Source organism: Xiphophorus hellerii, chromosome 15, assembly GCF_003331165.1.
Source record: "Xiphophorus hellerii strain 12219 chromosome 15, Xiphophorus_hellerii-4.1, whole genome shotgun sequence".
Classification (NCBI taxonomy): domain Eukaryota; kingdom Metazoa; phylum Chordata; class Actinopteri; order Cyprinodontiformes; family Poeciliidae; genus Xiphophorus; species Xiphophorus hellerii.
This window is the reverse complement of record NC_045686.1, coordinates 3,077,473-3,099,051: the sequence shown is the minus strand read 5'-3', so window position 1 is coordinate 3,099,051 and position 21,579 is coordinate 3,077,473. Positions and strand designations below refer to the sequence as shown.

The 21,579-nt window shown below is 37.9% G+C and overlaps 2 protein-coding genes across 3 annotated transcripts; both read right to left on the bottom strand.

Annotated features, from left to right (window-relative positions):
- Positions 1-3,609: 3,609 nt before the first annotated feature.
- Positions 3,610-13,375, bottom strand: gpr31 (G protein-coupled receptor 31). 2 transcript variants are annotated; one of them, XM_032586270.1, is made up of 3 exons: positions 12,068-13,375; positions 6,005-6,561; positions 3,610-5,650 (listed from the first exon to the last, which is right to left on the bottom strand). In XM_032586270.1, exons 2-3 carry the CDS (start codon positions 6,557-6,559, stop codon positions 5,192-5,194), a joined length of 1,014 nt encoding a protein of 337 aa, XP_032442161.1. In that variant the 5' UTR covers positions 6,560-6,561; positions 12,068-13,375; the 3' UTR covers positions 3,610-5,191. The 2 variants fall into 2 exon arrangements, with proteins under 2 accessions (XP_032442161.1, XP_032442160.1); XM_032586269.1 differs by lacking the exon at positions 12,068-13,375 and having other exon boundaries at positions 6,005-12,061.
- Positions 13,376-15,922: 2,547 nt separating this feature from the next.
- On the bottom strand, positions 15,923-21,579 carry ttll2 (tubulin tyrosine ligase-like family, member 2). Its single transcript, XM_032584551.1, has 5 exons — positions 21,310-21,579; positions 20,629-20,721; positions 19,804-19,977; positions 18,004-19,190; positions 15,923-16,982 (listed from the first exon to the last, which is right to left on the bottom strand). Exons 2-5 carry the CDS (start codon positions 20,674-20,676, stop codon positions 16,667-16,669), a joined length of 1,725 nt encoding a protein of 574 aa, XP_032440442.1. The 5' UTR covers positions 20,677-20,721; positions 21,310-21,579; the 3' UTR covers positions 15,923-16,666.

The window sequence follows — 21,579 nt, the reverse complement described above, 5'->3', positions numbered from 1 at the left end:
TTCAGAAATTTACTTTAAAGTCTTTTATTCATTTTTGCATTTCCTTTTTTAATCTAAAATGTATTAATCCTGCTAAAAATTTGTACTCAGAGAAACAAATGAGGCGAGTAACATATGTGTTCATATGTAGATTTATCTTTGCTATTGAAGAACTTAATCTTTAAATGGGAATGTATTATGTAAAATTCACAGTTTGAACATTTTTGTACTTCCATTTGAATTTCTACCGCTTCTGCTTTTAGAAGCGGTAGAAATTCATTAACTTATTTAAAAATAACTTATTTAAAAATAAGTTGATGCTTTTTGGTCTCTGGAAAATTACCCGTTTCAAAAACCTCCAGAATGTAATGTCGGAAATCAGCAGGCACTGCCTGCCACTTGGCAACACCAGTGAAGCCCAGCCCGTTACCTAGCAACCCCAGCAAAGTTCCGCCTGTTACTCTGTTACCTAGCAACTTAAGCTGAGCTCCTGCGCCTTGGTTTTACTACTGTATGCACTGCACAATGGCCGCTGTGAAAGACAAGAGTTTTGTTGTTGACTTACCGTCCAGAAACCACCTTCTGCATTCTTGTTGGTTGTGCAGGAACCTCCACTTCTGCTTTTCAAAGATGTACGGTTAAACCATCAAACCATTTTGATGTATGAGTGTAAATGTTGAGTTGGGGGAAAGGAATTTATTTAGATTTAAAGCGACAGGGAGAACTGATCAGACCAAAATCTCATTATCTAAGAATGATTTTGTGCAAAAAATGTAATGAACATGTTTTGTATAGGCCATAGACCTGTTTAAGGAAGCATAACAGATCACCTCTAAGGGGTTCTTGTCTGACAATAACAAAATATAAGTTAGGCTGTGGTTAAAACCTGGCCAAGATGATTAAATGAAGAAGAAAGATGAAACTTTAGATTTCAGCTTCTGCTGATTTGATCAGAGCAACTGCTTGTGCTGTGAATGTCACATCCAGCATCACCCAGAGCAGCAGAAAAGTTCAACTTGTGAGCTGATAATGTGAGCTTTGATTCCCTAAGGAACGTTTCAGAACTTGATGTTCCAGGTTAGGTTACAGCATTTTTTCTACGCTCTTGTTTTGTCTCAAAATTGACCAGTTGTGATTTGGTGTTGGTGGGACAGGAAATTCTTCAAACTCTGCTCTCTAACTTTAGTCTCAGTGTGAACACAAACTGACCACATCCTAATGATTTAGACGTTTTCTATAAATCATGTGTCTTCTCGGCTTCTGTTGCTTTCTAACTACCCAAATGTTGTTCTTCAAAGAACCAGTAGCTGTGCCTCTTACTGGTTTCTTGCTCTAGCTTTTGGCTGAAATAACCAGTATGATGGGTCATGCTGTGGTGGTTTTGGCACAGCTTTTATTCCCTACCACACACTCTGCCAGTCAGAAACATCATCTGTTGTAATCTAATCTCCTTGCTTCTCTCTCTCTTTTTGAGGCCTGATACTTTCCAGTCGTCTGCCTTCACCTTGGATCTCAGCATAATGCTGACAGTAAGTAGCTGTGGTAATGCAGGCATCACTGTGTGTTTGGTTTAAGCCTTTAAGGCACTGGTGTCAAACTCCAGTCCTCAAGGACCACAGGTACAAAACACTGGAATCAAACGGCTTAATGACCTCCTCCTTGTGTAGATCAGTTCTCCAGAGCTTTGCTAATGACCTAATTATTTTCTTCAGGTGGTGCAGCAGAGGCACCGGCCCTTGAGGACTGGAGTTTGACACCCCTGCTTTAAGGGGTTCCTGCCCTTTAATAACTCTGCCTCTATGTATCATGGGGATATGTTTTTATGGATATTACTTGAAATGCTGTAACTTGTCTGAAACTTTGCAATGTGTTTAAAGTGTAACTCAACCCGATGTGAAAGCAAAGCCAGACAAATGTAGAAAATTTCTCCAAAGTGATTTTTGTCCAGGTCGACTTAAAAAGTGAGCTGTTACTGGTGCAAGTTAATTTTCCAAGCTTGTTGGGGATGCACAGATATGAACATTTGATATCTATTGCTGCTTTATTTGATCAAATTTATTATTGGATTAATCATCAGAATAATTGAGAGATTGCTAAAATTACTAAAATAATTGTTTGCAACAATCCTTTTTGCATCTTTTTGGTAAAGACATCTTAAATGTCTGCAATGGATCTCATTGCATATCAAGCATGAGAACTGCCATTTAACACACTGAAGAAAGAAGAAATATGGGGCAAAGGTACTGTAGCTTTAAGAACCGGAAGTTTGTTTTAAGTTGAGCTGGAACTGTTTGTGGAGGCTTTCAACAGCGACACTGAGGGGCTGCAGAAACTTCTGACACATCCTGGTGAGTAACGCAAGCAATATTTTTCTAATGTCTAGACTCGTGATTTGAAGGTTGAGTCAGAATGAAAACACAGAGGCCTGTGAAGTGTGTCTCAGTCTGTTATTTGTTGACATCATCAAAATACCCACAGTGAAACATGGTAGTGGCAGCATGATGCTTCCACAGGTTGTAGGGATTTGGTCAAGGTGGGTAATGTTAGGAAAATGTTAAATTAGAGCTTCAGTATTCTATCAATTATTCTGACGATTAATCTGCTAAAACAAATTGGCACATTTTGCAGATATTTCCTTTAACCACTGAATGTTATTTTAGAGGAAAGTTAATGCAAATAAACAGTTAATTTAATTAGATTTTTAAAGAAGAAAAATGTATTGCCTAAAATGCAGTAACACAGCATTCCTTTAGAGGGCGCTAGATCGTTTGTAGCAAAGGATGCATGTGGAGCTCAAAAACTACAGGTTGATGTGTTGATCATTTTTCAGATTAATACCTGGACAGCAGTTATTCATCAGAATTCAGCAGAATTTGAAAAATATAATTTTTATAGAATTTTTGAACCAAGTGAAGCTAAAACTATCTCACTTGAAGAGCTCTAAACATTTTTACAGACGAAGCCTTTTCTTTTAATCTTAAATGCAAAAATGTGTATTTTTTAACAGTTTGGGGTTAATTACTATTCTAATCATGTTGTTCTTTAAAAAAAGGCCTTTTTTAGTTTTTTATTAGACTTTAAAAAGTCTTGTTAACTGAGTGTCTCCAGTTAATGATTAATCAATGACTAAATCATTTTAATAATCGATTAATCACAACTAATCCGATTGTTTCAGACCAGCTTGAAGTACCAGTTAGTTTTGGCTTCAACTTAAGATGTCTGATAAAAAGCTGGAGAAAAACAGCGACTGAATGTTAAAATGTTCAGAAAATAATCTGTTTACGAATGTGCAGCCAAGTTAATGCAGAGTATTATTTATTTACATGTTTGCCTCCAAGAGATTTGTGTGTCCTTTTGCTTTAAAATATTTTAACCTGCTTTGATTCTGTAAAACCTGTCATTCTAACAGATTAAACTAACCAAACAACACAAAGTCATAATAGTTATAATAATATGTGACGTTTTCTCCCATTTTAGCTTGATATTGGATGGTTGTGTTATTTGTAATTTGCACGTTGTGCCTGTAGATGTCACTCATACTCACACATTGAATCTTTGCTTTGATTGTTTGTGAAAAAATACAGATGTAGATTAAATGTTTGCATAAAGGAGCAGAGAGTAGAAATTAAATATGTTATATTTAAATATGTTGTATTTGAAAAATCACACACTACACCTTTATTTACAGCACAGAAGTATTTACACAAATATATTATATTACACAATGCCTCTTGTAAACAAAAGTCAGTTTTTGTTTGTATGACGTCCAAGTGTTTGTCACATATCAGTGCAGAAGACATTTACTGTTCATTTTACGACGTGATAAACGCAGTGACAGATCGCACTGAGAAAGCACAACATTTACCTTTCAGGCCACAGTTTAAAGGTTTGTTTGGTCCAAAAGCAGGAAAATATACTGCAACCAAACACGGTGGTGGCAACATGGTGATATGGGATTACTTTTCACTGCAGACTCAACCCAGAATAAATTTAACAGTTTATTTTAGAACACATAAAGACACATTCTTACAAAAAATATACATTATTAACACAGTAAAGAGGTGAAATTTGAGAGAAGTGAGCAAGTAAAGAAGACACGGCTCCATTATGTTGACATTTTATGTGCTTGTAAACTTTGGGATAGTATCACATACCGGCAAACTGTTATGAGAAATTATCCGATTCTTTGTCAATATTTACTCTTTTTATGGTTCCTCACTCTAAGAGTGCAGGTGTGACCTTTAGGGAACTAAAACCGTTGCTGGTTGATTCATGTTTCGACCCTGAGGTTGAAAGTTTATCCTGGGTAATATTCCATAAAGGCTGAGCCTCATGGATGTCAGCGTCAGACGCAGCAGGTTACAGATTATCTAGAGGAGTTTTAGTTTATTTTTAAACAGACACAGAGCAACTTACTCATCCTTTCTCACCTGTATTACTAAAATGATATCATTAAAAAGATGGAGTTTATTCGGCTGGGTTTGCTCAGTCACAGGGGGATACGGCACCTTTCTAGGTAAGAAGGAAGAGTCGGTACTTCTGGTCTAATTCAGGGAAGTTTATAGTCATATTTTGTGCTCATGTTAAAATCTGGAAAAATAAAACAGTGAAGCAGATCCCAGCAAAATGACACAAAGTGACCTTCAAATCTCATAAAAACGAATGTAAATGTCAGAAAGAGAGGTAAATCACAAACTTAACTTGGATTACAAAATTACTTTTCTTTACTAAAACAATCACTACAGCCACGCTGCATAAGTATGGTTTGCTACTCAAAGCACCCTTGCATTTAGATTTTCAGGATAAAAAATATTCTCTCAACAATTTCTGCTACAGATTTGAACAGAGGATTCCTCTAGCAGGAAGGAGTTTTGTAACTCATCTCACAGTCCAAGAAGAAAAGGAAAAACAGGTGTGCATACTTTACTCACAACTCCCTTGAAAAAGTACTGGCAATATAAAAAAATAAATATCTTACTGAACTTCTTAAGTCAACATCAGTAGAAGCTTTAAATAAGAGTTATAACCACATTAGCACTTCCTTTCACATCTAAGATATAAAATGAATTTCAATATTCCTCATATTTTTGATCTTCATAGCATAATTTAACATAAAGCCTCTCTTGGGCCTCATATCTGAGGCACAGTCAGTCTGGTTGTTGCACAGCAGCTATCGGCTCATAAACACCCAGCAGAACTTGAAGTCACTTTTTTAAATGACTTTGTTGCGCGCCGGTTGTGTTGCGTTTCCCGTTGAGTTGCTGAGTTGCTCCGGGGATTTTTTCACGCAAAAAGATAAGTAATTGGAGACATAAAGTGCTTTAAACTTGGTGCTACAGAAGCAGTAAACCAGCGGATCCAGCAGACAGTCCAGGTAGGAGAGGACCATGAGGCCATCAAATACGGCTTCTGCAGTTGTCTCAAAGTTTTCCAGTTCTGCATTGACCCTACAGATCAGCAGCACCATCCTGGCGATGGCGCACGGCAGAAAACAGAAGGAGAAAACAACCATGACGGTGGTCACGACGAGGACCGCTCTCCTTAGCTTCGTCTTATCCCCAACGGTTTTCTTCTTCAATCGATTGACAATGCGAACGGTGCAGTAGACCAGGACGATGAAGGGGATGACGATCTGGGTGAAGAAAACCACTTCTCTGGCTACGTCCTCAGGCTGCGGGAAAATTAATAAAACAAAACACAAACTGAGATTGTCATAAACATCAACAACCCCACAGAATGTTCATTAAAAAACTCAGCCAGTAGTTTGACAGACTTTCCCCAGACTCTCAGCCAATTGATTGACTCATTTCCTTATTTTCAAATTAAATTATTGCATTGTATCACTGAGATGATACTGAAAAGTGTCACTAGAACTTATTGTCATTAGCTGTGACTCTTTTTCCTACAAAGGAGGTAAACTGGCTGCAAAAGAGTTTCAATGTAAAATTTCACAGATCTTTTATAATCACATTTTCTGTGTTTTTCCCATTTCACACTGCGGATGCAAACAAGATAAGAGCCTTACCTCCCTCCAAGAAATCTTATTTTCCGTGTTGTTTGTGTTATCGTTGTCGAGGCTGTTGCAGCAGTCGAAGCCCCTCAACATGGTGGGAATGGTGAGAGGCAGAAGCAACACCCAGATGAAGATTGAGATGTAGGGAGATTTCTTCAGAGCCTTCAGGAGGTTTTTTCTGCCTGGGTGCACCACGTTATAATATCGATCTACAGAGGTCACCGTTAGGAAGACGATGCTGGCGCCACGATTTAAAAACAACATAAACAGCATCGCTTTGCAGATGACGTCCTGCTGGCTCCTCCTATTTCCATCAATGAAGTTATGAGCCTTGATTGGCAAACAGATCAGCAGCAGAATGTCTGCCAGCACAAGGTTGAAGAGAAAAATGTTGTTGCTGTTGGATTTCCAGAACTTGAGCTTGAATATGAAGAGGTGGAGGACTGATGTGTTCAGAGGCAAAGCCAAGATAAAAATCACAATCATCACAGCTGCGTAGAACTTATACAGATCATTGTTAGCAACAGGACAGTCAGTGGTGCTGTTTGATGTAGTATTTAAAGTCATATCTGCAAAAAAGAAATAGCAGAGATGTAGAAAACAGTTATTCCCTAAAACTGAAGAACAAATTGTTCCATAAAATGTTGAGATCAGCTGCTAGATCAGAGAAATCCTGTTGAAAAAGTTTCTTCTTTGCCTTTATTATGCTTCAGAGCTCTGATTTCAGTCCTGCTGTGTGTAAAAAAAAAAGTTGCCTTTAAAAAAGTTTCAGTCCTACTCTGTGCGACAGGATCTGTGCTTGAAGTTCAGGTCAAATGAGCGGCGTCAACTCTGAGTTTTTACTCTCCTGAATCTGTGGCTCCTCCTTGACTGAGGAGTTGAGTCATCAGCTGCTTTTCCATGAGAGGCAACATGGACCCAAACATACAATCTCTCTTACATATACAGTGTACAACGGAAGTTAACTTAAAATTTCAGTTTCTGCTTGGACCCCAGGCTTGGACAGGAAGTGCGCTTTTATTTTAAAGGTTCACTTCCAGTTTATGTTTGATTCACATTTTAAGTTTCTCTCCGGCGGCTATAAGAGGTTAAAGCTTTGTGTTAATTAATTTGCAAAATGACATTATGTATCTGAAAAAAAATTAAATATATTGTGTGGGCAAAAAATTCTGTAAAGCACATACAGTATGTGCAGCCTCAGTTAAAATTGGTCTTGTAGAGATGTCCCTGTGTCATCCTGAAGTCATTGGTAGCATGTGTAAGACGGTTTGATTGTATGTTTAAGGGTTTGATAATACATGTGAGAGGGTTTGTAAGTTTTGGGCCATGGGGCGTCTCATACTTTTCCACTTTTTGGACCAATAAGGATTAAAAACTCCAGAACCAGTTTGCAACATCTCATTCATAGTTCTGCTTCTGTTAGAGGGGTTAAACAAAAGCTGGTTGCATATAAAACAAAACTTCAAACTGCTTGGATTTCTGAATGCCCAACTGGAAACTTGTGAAGCCTTGACTAGTCGAAGTAGGAGTCGTGTCAAGACACGTTACCTTGACCTAATTTGAAAGCCAGCAGAAGCAGAAAAAAAGCATTTCACCTTCCAGCAGAGCATGCCACGGTTTCCTGGTGCAAGCTGTGAGAAGTTTGATCGTCTGAGTAAATCCCAGAAGCTGCCCAGAAGTTTGTCCCAAGACTGACAGTTTTCGACAATGACTCAATGTCCCTTTAAAAAAATTGTGCTGTGAAGGGATATTTAAAGAAAAACTCCTCAGAGGACGCAGATGTGGGTCTCTGGGAATAAGGGGAAGCCTACACACAGTCACAGGGAACTTGGGCTGCCATCGGTGTATGTAAGGGAAAGTAAATGAAGCTGTGAATGTTGCATCCTGAGGGAGAAACATTTCTTTAATGCACGAGAAATGGATGGTTGCCTTTGGGCCTCAGACTCTGCATGCTTTGAACACCTTTTCTACTCCAGCAGCAAATCCAGACAATGTTGCAGATTGAAATGTATCGTCAAGGTCTTGTTTCAGTTTGGCTCCTTCCCAGACCTAACTGTGAAATTTAGATGAATAAATCACTCCAGATGGTGTGGATAGACCCAAATCTTTGTTGTTTCTTTAATCCTAGTAACTATGTTGGCATTAATCATCTTTTGCCAGTCAGAAACAGGAAAACAAAGCATTATCATGCAATTCTGAAAGAAAAAATTTCTTTTATACTCCATTTGAGTTGATTTTTACTCAGGCAAACTTGATGCACTACAGAACAGACAACTTTAAAAACTCAATACAGATAACCCTCCTACTCACAGCTCAGTATTTGTGGAAAATTCACAGATGCTTTTCATAGAAACATAATATTTACAGATTGGGAAGCTGAAATTCTTCTACTTTCTTGGCATTGATTGGCTGTAAGGAAGACTGTAAACTTTAGCTTTTGCAGTACAATGGGCATCATCACAGAGACACAATCATTTACAAAGACCAGTCTGTTTTGGACTTTTAGAGAAAGCCTATAGAAAGACCTCAGGCTAGGATTGCTGCAAGGCAACTGTGTGTCCATGCAGCTAAATTTCACACAGTGGCACATAACAACTTTTATTAAACCATGGTTGATGAATGTCACCACTTTCTGTGCTGTCACAATCCAAAGCAAAAGGGGGTGACTATGCATAGAAGGCAGGAGAACATGAATCTATTTATAAATCCCAGAGTTGAAGTGAAAACCAGTCGATGATAAAAAGAGGATCTGGAACTAAGCAATAAAAACAGTTTTGTTTGGGTTTTTTTTTTTTTTTGCGGTTTATGAAGAAAATGCACCAATAAATGACCAAGAGTTTATGTAGAATGACCTATTCCTAGAAATATCGCACTGAACTCTTAATCCTGTCACTGAAAAGCACCAATGTGGAATCTGCAGAGTTTAAGCTCTGATTATTTAACCCAGTGGAACATTTAATAGAGCTTTTTTGAGGATGAGAAAAATATGCAGCCAGCTGAGAACATAAACAATCAGACTACTGTTCTCAGGCAGTGAAGCTAAGCCTTGACATCACTAGACATCTTGTGTGCACAGTCTTGACATCTATAACTCATTCTGCAGTCGACTCCTCTCACTTTGAACCGGGCCGTCTCTCACAAGGCTGATATGTTTTGCTGTTGCAGGATCCCATTTCTCCTATTCCACCTTCATCATTTCTCCCACATTTACCAACATTTAATATAACTGATTACATATGCAGATATGGTTACAGACAATGGATGAACGGATGAATCTACTGGATTATGATACTGTTAATCTCACAATGTTAGTAACGTCCCAGTTTTGGTACAATCACATCAACAACACTGCATAGCTATAAATGTTGAAATGTTTCAGTACCAATAATGAAATAAAGACCACAACCACCTGATAATAACAAAAAGTCTGTAACTTATTTTTGCATAACAAATGTGAGCATTAAAATATCTATGGTGGCCTGTTTCTCTGGATAAAAATAAGATGCCACAGGAAACAGGCTGAACTGGCATTTGCTTCACACATCCAGTTTGTTTTCCAGTATAGCATTAGCTTACATAATGGGAGCTCAACATTGACACTACTGTTTACATAACACCATTATCATTCAGCTTTTAGTGTCTGTAGAAACCGTCACCCTGATGGTTTGCTGGAGCGGCGAATACCTAAGAGTCAGATGAACAAACAGTGTCTCAGACACTCATCACTGCTTGACCCTCTGATTTTTTATAAGCAGCTGATTTATTGTGGTTCAGTGACTTAAAGTGCAAGAAGATTTTTACCAAACGACTCCTTTCAAATTTTTTCAACACTCATCTTCTGCTCCTCATAAATGATTCATTAAGGACTTTTGTCTCAGACAACTCATTAGTCGGAAATGATCATCACTGACATTCAGCTACAAATGTCTAGGCTGCTAGATGTTAAATTCAATAAGAAAGGTTTGCTGTTGAAGCACTCCACACCAAAGAAATGCAATAAATGCTGCTTATTTGTATTTATCAAAAGTTGGAATAGTGCTGGATAAATAACATGTTTAAGGGTTGGATTAAAGTCCGGACTTCGAGTAGGCCTTATGAAATTCTGTTTTTTTTTTTCATTTTCAGCCATTCAGAAGCAGACTTGCAACAGTATGTCTTCCACATAGAGATAATATTGGTTTGATGATTTTGCTGTAAAATCAGCCTTTTAAAATTATATTTTTGATGTACCCAGGTTATCTCTGATCTGAACATTTTAGGTGATAAATGCAAAAACTGATGAAATCCCAGTTGTCAGAATTGATTCTAATAAATACTGTAAAATGTGCCACCAGCTTCTTAAAGTGTCACCTGGCACTCAGGTACAATCTGACCAGGTGAGGGTTGAGTCTAATTTGATCATTGTTTTCATTGCCACTTGCATTGCCTTTTATTTGTGCATGTTCTTTTAAAAATGCACTCATTTTTTGAAAATAGAATACTGTCTTTATTTTGACTGGCCACCTCTTAACTAGACTACAGTGTTTCCCACTGAGCCTGCCTGGAGAAATCAGGAAGTTATTGTTAGTTTTCAGGCATTGAAGCAACACATTCCCAACCTTGAACATGGAAATTCAATCTACAGGCCCTGATGAAACAAAAACACAGCTCCTTCTCCACACAAGCAGCAGGTCGAGACCCGGAAAAAGCTCAGGGCCAACGAGGTCAGAGTTCAGCATCATGCTGGAACCACAGCTGCGTCTTGTCACAGAGTGCCAAACAACACAAGTCGAGCCTTAACACCTCCAAAACGCTGTGCAGTTCCCATGCATTCCACAGCAGGAACTACTGGTAGCAGCAGTGGCTGCATTGAGGATGAAGATAACCCATCCTCCCAGTGTCACCAGTTTCCCAAGCTCACAAACCTGCATCCCATCTTCTGCCTCCAGGATTCCCACTTGGACATACATTGGAGGGTAATTATATCAACAACACTCCCAGTGAATTTCCTGACTGAATCCGAAGCTTCGATAAGATGAGAAAATCAATATTTACTGTGGAAACTTTTCTTTAAACCTCAACATCATATTCAACTCCCATGTTTCTATATGCACTGGATCATTAGTCTTTAAATGAAACAACATTTCCTTCTGTCAGAAAAGAGGATTTTAGAGCACTGAGCAACAATCCACTCCTTTTTCCTTTTAGCCCAGTCAAAATGCTTCTGATTCAGACTCCAAGCACAGAGTCTGTCCTCAGTTCACATCTTGTGAATCTACTTCAGAGTCTTGAATTATCATTCCTCTGAAAGTTCCAGTTACCTCTGTTGTTTGTTTACCATTTTTACAATGTTTTCCACTCAACTTCCCAATAATACTGGGTACAGCAGTAAAATGATATTTTATATCTTTGTTAATGACTCAATCCAACTGTCCCCCCCTATGATGAGAAACAGTTGGTGATTTTCATCATTTCTGTAAGGCATTATTATGACATACAGTAAACAGGTATTTGATATATCACCAATTTTTTAAGTTTTCCAACTTACAAAGACTGGAGATGCCAATCATTTTCATCATAGGTGTACCTCAAATGTGAAGGATATAATCTACAAAAATTCATAAAATCACCATTAGAAAAACCAAAGAGCTTTTCTAAGGACACCACAGACAAATTGTAGGCTGGGATGGGCAGGACAACAGGCAACAGCTTGTTCCATATCTCCCTTTATGGACCCATATCTTTCCCACTTCTTTCTATGAATTAGTCAGACTGAGTATCCCTGCAGTCAACTTGGATTCACAGACCTCAAACATTAACAGTCATGCTCTCTCTGTTTTGCAACTTGCGGGTATTATTTATTTAATGACTCGCATGGAGCCCCAGGGATGTTTTACCAACTTTGGCCTTAACCTTTAAATCTCCAAGAAGTTTATGAACCATACACCAATACAATTTTATCACGATTGAAGAATTTAAGATTAAAGGTGACTTAAATTTAGCAGCAAGAATACTCAAGTGATAAAAATAATTTCCCTTTTGCTGGAACTGAAGGAGTCTCAGTGGAGACCTTGGGAGACGGATTGGCTTTCATACCCCAGTCAGATCAGATCTTCTTTTCCTCCAAGTGGATGGATGGCTCTTCAGTTGCCAAGTTCTTTGCCTTTTTCTTTGGAGATTGAGCCACAGCTGATGAGAAATGCCCAGTCAGGATTGACAGTCTTTTGAGCTTAGGCGTTGAATCCTTTTTGCAATGGCCCCGGTTCCTTTGCTCCCTTTGACGTCTGGAGGAAACAGCCACACTTCCCCCTTCTTCACTTCTTTTTATAGTTTTTTAATAGACAGATATGTTTCATTGGTTGGCAGACTCCCTTTGTGGGGTGGATTTAGGTAGATTATCTCAAATCCCCCGTTGCTTAAGAGAAATGTTGTCATTCGGTTTGCATTCTTGTTCAAGAACCTTCACTTTTCCAGCCCAAAACCTCTAACTAGTTCCCTTTTCTCAGCCGTATTCTTATCTATACTCTGTTGAAACACTTGATGTCTCAATGACATATGATTACTTCAACATTTTGTTCCATTGGTGATCTGACACTAACACAGCTTATAAGTTTATATTCTCTTCAAGATTACGGTTGAAAATCCCAAATCATTTAACCATAACTTTTTCCATTTGGTCATTTGCGCCTTCGATTTAATAACGAAGGAATCACATTACTTTAGTTTTAATCATCAAAGTAGCAATACTATGAGAACTGCATGTAGCATTAGCCTCTCACCAATGACCACTGGATCCCGGGATCCCACATGGATAAGCGGGTATAGACGATGGATGGATGAAGCATATGGAGAGGCTTTGAATTCAAGTTTTTAGCTAACAGTAGAAGGTTGTTTCGAAATGGTTAGGTTTTAAAAAAATCTAAGGTATAAAAATGCTGAAACTGACTTTCAGCCTTTTACAATTTGATCATTGAACACAGATTTCATCAGGTCCTCAAAATGCATTTTTGGCCTTCTCAGAACCTGAGGACACGTCACGTAACCTTCATCATCTATTTGACTCAGGAGTGATGGACCAAGGATGCATCTAAAAGTAGCATAACAATGGCTCTCAAGGACAGTTACTGAAGGTGTAGCATTACAAAATGTAGAAAAACATTTTATGTACATTTACGGCAGCATATTAGAGCAATTGTAAATAGAAATAAATAATCAAATTTCTGCCAACAAACTCATAAGTTTTTTTTAATAATCTCATAAATTTTCTAACAGAACAACGAAATTTCTGAGCTCTAAAAGTCAACAATTTGCGGGGAAAAGCAAATAGATTTTCTAGAAAACATTTGGAAATTTGAGTCTGAAAAGTCAAAGCTTAAAAGCTTGAAATTGTGAGATTTTCTAGAAAAAAAAACTTTGAAATTTCTGAGTTTCAGAATCAGAAAAATCTTGACTAAAAACTCAGGAAATGTTCAAATGTCAAACATTTTCACCTTTTGAAACTTTCATGTTTTCTTTTTCAGAAAATTTCTGAGATTAATCTAAAAATTTCTGAGTTTTTTGGCAGAAATGTACTTTTTTCTATCTGTTATAGTATTTATACACTGCCATAATATTTGATATAATTGCTTAGAGCTAAGAAATTCTCCAACAGGAAGAAATACACCTAGTGATCTCACACATGCTAAAAGCTTCAACAATAGAAGGAAAATAAATTCAAATAAATATTTTTAAGTAAATAATGATTATTTTGAATGTTCATGCCTGTATATGGAGATATTTGGGTTGGAAGAGTATTTCCACATTTTTGGGGAATTTTTCAGTTCTTGTTTTGATGAAGGTATTTTTTCTAAACAGTGAAGAATGTCCACTATTGGATTATCCTGGAGGCCTTTTGCTGAAGCATTGAATCTTTTAATGTCTTTCATGATATTATGCTTCTAATGTTTTTATGTTGCCTAAACTGAGTTAGATAATGAATTAACTGTCTGGAATCAGGAAGTCAGTCTGATAATGTAAAAGCACAAAGAAGCATAAATATCCTGGGGATTTTTACAAGTTCAAACCTTCTGCGGTTGTTGGATGGCATGCAAGCAGAGCTTTAGCAGCAGATTATTTGGTTTCATCTGATAATTTTTAAGGGTCCTTCTTGACATTTTATCAGTTGCTGCCTGTTTTAGCTTTTTTACTGTTTTACTATGTTTGCCTCCTGAGACGCTTATGTGCAAACAGAATAATCTGCAGATCTGTACCACAAGAAGCCAGTGCTCTGCCAATCTCCTCTTGCTTCACAGGCAAGACTTAGGAAATGATGGGTAAAAAAGTGTTGCAATAGTGTCAAGGTCGTCTGCATGCATGTTTTTGTGGATGTACTGTGGTCGGTCTGAGTTGGTTTGTACCAGAGGTTTGCAGCTCCAGTTCCACTGTCCTGTGACTTTTGGATGCATTCCTGCTTCAACATAAGTAGCAGACTTCTGGTTTACACAAACATATTTCAAATGTTGTATCATAGATTATAAAGATAGCTTTAACACTCTCCCCAATGAAATGAATATTTTTAATTTAACATATCTGGATTTTCTTTTTTCACTTCCTGACTCCAAAGACATTGCATGATTTGCTGTAAGTATCTCAATATTACTAAGAAGGAACAACTTAGCCCATCTGCCACACACTCATAGTCTGTTTGATAAAGCACATAGTGCAATAATAAGGTTCTATTGCAACATTGACGTCTGCAGTTGTACCAAAACACTGGCATAATGCAGCACTGAGGGAATAGTCAGGCTTGAATTCAATCTAAAGAACTGTGAACGCAAGAACTTCTGGAGAGAAAACAAAAGTAAAATCTGGAACAACATGAAACCCAGTCATGGTTGGAGGAACAACACCTGGACAAAAACAACACAAACTGTAAATGACCTTTTAACACGTTTATATTCCGAACATCCGGATCAACAGGTGACGACTGTTAGACACCTAGCGCCTCATGAGGTTTTCTCTCTATAGTACTTTTCAGCTGAGCGTGGCTGGATTTCTTCCTCCATCTGTGTAACTGGAAAATAACATTCAGGTCGTTACGCCTCAATGGTGACGGCTAACAGTTGAAGATTGTCTTTCCTGTAACAGCTAGAAAGTCATGGAGGATTTCGAAGGATGGAAAAAAAAACAGAAATCAGAGTCTAAGGAGTCAGAAATTTTACTCGTGTTTTGAATTTGATTTTGTTCAGTTTCACTTTATCTAAACTGGACAACTGGGGTTAAACTCCCAGTTTGAGCCTAATGGGAACCAGTTGTTACTGAATAAATACCAACAGACCAGAATGAGTTTGTTCTATTATTTACAATGTAAAGATTTCAGAACAAGTTCAAATAAAATTACGTAGAACCAAATTTTGAGCATTTCAATACATCTGTTTAGTTTTACTTCCTTTATTTCTTTTTTCCTTCATTTGTTTTTTCCTTCCTCCCTTCCTTTGCCTGTTCCTTCCTTCTTCCCTCCTTCCTTTTTCTGTCTTCCTTCTTTTGTACATTTTCCTTCCTATTCATTTGTTTCTCCTTTCACTTTTAAAGTTTCTTTAAAACTTGTTCTTTCTTTTTTCCTTCTTTAAAACTTCATTCCTTTTTACTTCTTTCTTACTTCCTTTCTCCCTTCATTTATTTCCTTCAGTTCTTCCTTTGTTCTTTATTGTCCTTTGTTTCTGTTTTCTTTCTTCCTTCTATCCTTAGTCCTTCCTTATTTCCTTTCTCTTCCTCTTCTTTCTTCCTTCCTCCATCACATTTTCCTTCATTCATTCATTTTTCTTATTTTCACTTTCCTTCCTTCACTTCATTTTTCCTTCCTACTTTACTCAATCCTTTCCTTTTCTGTTTTCTCCTTCAGTCTTTCCTTCTTCCTTCCTTTCTTTTTGACTTGTTCTTGTTCCTATCCCCTTTCTTCATTCATTCCTCCTTTTCTTTGTTTTCCTTCCTCTTTCATTTCTTCCCTTTTATCAAATTTTCTTTATTCCTTTCATTTTGAAACATTTCATTCCTTTTAATCTCATCACTATCTGGAGAAGTGTTCATAAATCCCTTTGCATCCTTCCAAACCAAACTGTAAATATATATAAATATTTACTAAGTGGAAACTTTGACACAAAACACTCTCACATCAAGAGGTCAATTAGACGCTAATGAGATTTTATCTAATTTCTCTGATATTTTTCCCCTCAGATTCAGTAAATAATCTGAAATTGTTTTCTGCTCTAACTTCATCAGTTGGTTGAAACTGAGCGTTGCTGCCTTCCTCTGGCTCTCAGTTTAATCTCCGATCCTGATAAATACGGATCACGGCTTTGGAAAATAGAACATTTTTAAAGCACTAAAATGACATGAAATTCAGGAAATAGAAGATGCTAACTGGACTTCCTTAATGGATCCATTATGGGCATCATGTTCCAGTTGATAATCTCATTGTTGAGGTTTTGTGTTTGTTTCTTTTTCCCATTAAGGCGCCTTTAAGCACCCAGTGAATAATTAATGAGGAAACAAAAGAACCAGCTGACCTCATGATGTTCTTCCTGGTTTTATCAAAACATTTTGGTCGTTTAATGACATTTAATAAACAAGACACAAAAACACAACATATGAGTTTCACTGAAACAAATTTCATCTAATATTCCCAATTACTTAATCTGATCATTTCTGTTTCTTGGATCAGGTATTTTTAGTTTTGGTGTTGAGCCACTGACTGAGCAGCGGGGGGTCTTCTGGCCCCCACAGCAGTGAATCAAAGCAGTCTTCATCCTCCTCCTCTTCCTCTCCTGTTGTTTCCTCCCGTCGGCCTGAAGCCACCCGAGCCGTCAGCTTCTGCAGCTCCTGTATGGCGACCAGGACGTCCAGTTTGACCAGGGAAGCCTTCAGTGTTGCCGGGTTAAACGGGAAAGTCCGAATGAAGCCTCCAGCTCTGATTGGTGGAACATGTTGACCAATCGGAGGCTTCGCTTCCTGAACATGGAACCTCCGACGTTTTCTGTGAAGCAACATTTGACATGAGTTGAGTTTGACTTTATTGAACATAGTGTAATAAACAAGTAAACAATGTTACATATGGAACTATATCTATATGTGGAGGAGTGAGTTTTTTTGTAGGATCAATGATTTATTCTAACTCATTTATTGGGTTGTTTTCCTGCTTTAATGTGGCTGATATCTTTTACATTTTTTTGATTCATGATCAGTTTAAAGCGCATAAATTTCACTCAAGTTAGAATAGTAGTTTTCCTCCCATCCTTCCTTTTTTCTTTGTTCACTTCCTTTTTATCCTCCTTCCTTTATTTTTCTTTCCTTCCTTCCTTTAAGACTTGTTCTCTATGTAGGCTAATTCTCCTCTCCTTTGTTTACTCTCTTTTTGTCAGTCTTCCTTCTTTCTGTCCTTTGATGCTTCTTTTTTTCTTCTTTTAGAACTTATTTCTATCTTCCTTCCTCCTTCTTTTCCTCCTTCCTTCCTACATTTGTTTACTCCCTTTCTTCCTTCTTTCCTTTAAAATCTAGCTTTCCTTTCTTCATTTACTTCTTGTCTTTCTTTCTTCTTTCCTTTGGTACTTGTTACTTATTCTGGGTAAATGCAACCAAAACAAATATGCTAGCCTGGCGCATCAGGAGAAATGGGTCACGCTATTTAGGCAGAGAGAAAAAGAAATCCTACAATGGCTCAAATTTTATGGCACTCCATTTTTGTGTACATTTTGTGAAGAAGGAAGTTGCGCTCTTGTTTTCTTCTGAGGTTTTCGTGTCTTTTGCTTCAGTGGTTCTTGATGCAGCGCCCCCACAGGCGAGGAGGGGAACAGGTTTTTCAATTAGGTTGGGTTTGATGCAGTGCAGTGTGAAAGTGAACTGCCAGACTACCTGGTGGGAAAACGCCCCAAAAGCAGCCAAAGTCCCAAAAAAACTTCCAACAATATTTTGAAATCCAGCGCAATAAATCTGCAGATTACGAGAAAGTCTGGCTATTTGTACTCAAAGTATGAAGTAGTAAGAAGAACAACGTTTACCTGTAGATGTCTGGAAGCCTCCAGGAATCTGTAGATGGTCTGAATGTTGACCTTCTGCCCTGAGTACCGAGTACCGAAGAGGAAACCTCGTTCTCCATTTCATCTTGTGTTTCAGCGTCGTCTCGGTTTGTAACCTGAGGAGTATATTTCATCTGGCCTGATGAAAAACCTGTTTTCACCACGTTCATCTTTGAGTATGAGCCGAGTATCCAGTGTAAAGTCTCAACAGGTGGAAGATGTCTTTTTGTCTTTTCATGATGCATTTTTAAAGATTTTTTATTTTTCTGTTGAAAGTTGTGATCTTTGAGCTTGGGGAGTGAAGGAACAGGTGTTGAGATGTTAGCATTGAAGCTAGTTTGGACATTTCGTTGTGTCTGATAAGTTTTGCCTCTTAGACCATCAACAGCTGTGTAATCCATCAAATCGACCAGATCACTGATCAGCCCCTTCTTTACTGATAAGTCGGTTCGGCAGTCCAGAGCCAGTGACGGGTTGTGGTTGACCTCCAGAAGCCAGGGTTTGAACTTACTATCAATGAGGATGTCAAAGCCGAAAAGCTCCACGCAGTTCGGACAGTTCGGTACCGACCCAGTGATGGAGAGGAGCGTCAGCGTGACGATGTTGTTGATCCTCTGCCACAGAAACGGCTCATTAATGTTCTGGTTCTGGAGGAAATACCTGAACTTGCTCATAGTCCACTTACACCCCGAACCGACCTGTCCTTTCTGGGTTTTATAGAAGGGACCGAACTTATTGATGCTGGTGTTGGTGAGGTGAGCGAACACGTTAGACAGAGAGGACAGGTTGTATTTCTCTGTGGCGAAGCGCACCAGGGCCTCCTGGTGGATGTAAACAGTAAGTGGATGGAAGCTTTTCACACACACGTAAATCCTCAGGTCAAACTTGTACCCTGATATCAGCAGGGGGTTGCTGATATACCGCTGCACCACTACAGAGCAGTTGTAGACCAAGTCTTTCATGTCCCGGAAGAGGAAAATACCTCGACCCCTGGAGAGGTCAACGGGTTTACAAATCCAACAAACTGATTGTTCTCTGTTAGGAAGCAGCTTGTATTCAGCCAGGAAACTGGTGTATTCGTTGGGAAGGATGAAGGTTGTCGGACTGAAGTTGTAGAGAGCTGAACCAAATGTTGCCTTCATTCTCCTCAGGTTGCGAACCAGTGAGTCCTTTCAAAAGAAGTTAAGAGAGCATCATTTAGTTTTTCATCATTTCTGTTCTGTTTCATTATCATTTTATTCAAACAGACAGCAGCTTGTAAAAAGCCATTAGTAAAGCTAATAAATTTTATATTTGGGCATATTTCTGTTGAGATAAACACATTTTGGAAATAAAAACATGTTTTTATTTCACTTTCAATTAAACTCATAATAAAATTCTTAAAGGTGACCTATTATGCTTCCTTGAACAGATTAGGCCTGTGGGTTAAACAAAACATGTTCATTACCATTTTTAGTCTGCCCAGTTCTGCCTATTTTGAGCTATTTTGGGGTCTCTGTCACTTTAAATCCAAATAAGAAACAGATGCACAATTATACAACCGTACATCTTTGCAAAGCAGAAGTGGAGCCTCCTGCACATTCAACAAGAATCCAGCAAGTGGTTTCTGGATGTTCAGTCAACAACAAAACTCTTGGCTTTCCCCTTTTTGAATTAACAAATCTGTTGTACAGAAGCAGAAGTTGTACGGTGACTGTTTAATATCACACCTACAGGTCAATTAGTGGAAATGTGGAAATGTAATCTATGCAAAATAACAGTAATTGTATATCCAAGCATCACCTTTCGCGTGATGCCAGCAGTTTTGGGATGGTGATTGAGGCGTTGCCATGGCAGCAGGCTGTGATATTCTGAGCTGTGAAACTCTGACCCCCTCCAGTAGAGGTTCCAGTCTCTGTCCTCGCGTTTCCGTTTGTCATATTCTTTCCATCCTCGTTCCAAGAGCACTTCCCTCACCTACGACAGCGTGTTATGGCCATCGTAGATAGAAAAAAGGGAATAAATTTCCACTAAAACCCAATAAATTTTCTGAATAATCTCAATCTTTCAAATTTTCTGGTAAAAACAAGGACATTTCTGAGCTCCAAAACTGAATATTTGCAAGAAAGAAGAAAAAAAAAAACATTTTTAGACTAATCTCAGAATTTTTTTAGAATAGATATAGAAATTTCTGAGTTTGAAAAGTCCAAAATTTCTGAATTATTTCTAGAAAAAGTCAGAATTTTCTTAGTTGAAGAAAGAAAAAGTTCTCAACTTTTAAAACAAAAATTTTCCGGAAGTCAAAAATCTTTGACTTTTCAAACTCAGAAATTTTAAAAATTTTCTAAACAATTTCTGAGATTTCAAAGGTTTTGATTTTTTTCTAGCAAATTTTCAACTTTTCAAACTCAGGATATTTTTTTCTTTCTTTTTGGAAGATTTCTGAAATTAATCTCAGAATTCTTGAAATTTTTCTTGCAAATTTTCTGCTTTCCAAACTTGGAAATTTCAGTGTTTTTTTCTTGAAACTTTTTGAGATAAATCCCAGAATTTCTGAAATTTTTCTCAGAGATTTTCTCATATATTTGTTTTCTATCTGCAGTGGCCTTAATAAGCCGTCATACTCACCAGTTGTGGACCTCGGTCATGCAGTCTGAACACCAGCGACGCAGCCATGCAGCTTCAGGAAGTGCAGCAAGGAGCAGAACACTAGACACTCTCCTGTATTAAACATGGTTTTTTTAGTGCATGATTGTTCAGATATACATATTTAAGCCCATAATTTTAAAAAGTGTAAGCTAAAGATGCTCCTTCTCTGGCTTGAGATCAAGAATTTGTTGGAATTTTAATATTTGGTAGTTATTAACAAGTAGTCGGGTTAAAAATAAACAACGCAGACGTTCCTCTGGGCACCATTTTAAAGCTCTCATAAATGTTAAGCTGCATTCAGCATTTACAAACATGCAGTTAACATTTAACCCGGCCTGGCTGCTTGTTCTTGTGTGAGCTGAAACGTTCCGGTTGTAAATCTGAGACGGCCAAACAAACCCGACACTTTGTTGACCCATCAGCACCGAGAGAAGGGTGAGAGTGCATCAATTATCCATTAGCTGAAAATATTTATTGCAATTCAAACTGATGTTCACAAACACAGTGATAATCAGCCCAGGCATCATTTATGCTAAATGTAAATCGACTTATCTCAGATTTGATGTTACTCTTGTTTGTTACATAAATTTTTTTAAATAGGCCAAAAAAGTTTACATTTTCCCTTCATTTCCAAAGCAAAAACAGGTAATTTTATCTTACCTTTGTATAAAGTACTCAGAATAAAAGTAGTTTTGTCCTTTTATGTCGAGGTCTTGTCTTTCAGCGAGTTGTTGACAAGCTGTCAGTTCTTTGAGCTCCACCTACTCACAAAATGCGGCATCAATTGTCTGAACCATGTCAGAGTCATCAGTTCCTGAGAAGCGGCTCTGATGACAACACCTGGAAGGTCTTTAATAACGGAAAGCTGAAGCAAAAAGCTCTGAAATATGTAGAGATATAAACATGCTTGCTCTGTTTTGGGTTTTATGT

What these genes read in the sequence shown, in the direction of transcription:
- gpr31 (XM_032586270.1), bottom strand. Translation starts at nt 6,559, where the DNA reads ATGACTTTAAATACTACATCAAACAGCACCACTGACTGTCCTGTTGCT. An exon ending in ATAAGATTTCTTGGAGGGAG is followed by an intron (nt 5,651 to 6,004) that starts GTAAGGCTCTTA and finishes ATTTTCCCGCAG; the next exon opens with CCTGAGGACGTAGCCAGAGA.
- ttll2 (XM_032584551.1), bottom strand. Translation starts at nt 20,676, where the DNA reads ATGGCTGCGTCGCTGGTGTTCAGACTGCATGACCGAGGTCCACAACTG. An exon ending in ATGACCGAGGTCCACAACTG is followed by an intron (nt 19,978 to 20,628) that starts GTGAGTATGACG and finishes ACGCTGTCGTAG; the next exon opens with GTGAGGGAAGTGCTCTTGGA. An exon ending in AGGCTTCCAGACATCTACAG is followed by an intron (nt 16,983 to 18,003) that starts GTAAACGTTGTT and finishes GTTGCTTCACAG; the next exon opens with AAAACGTCGGAGGTTCCATG.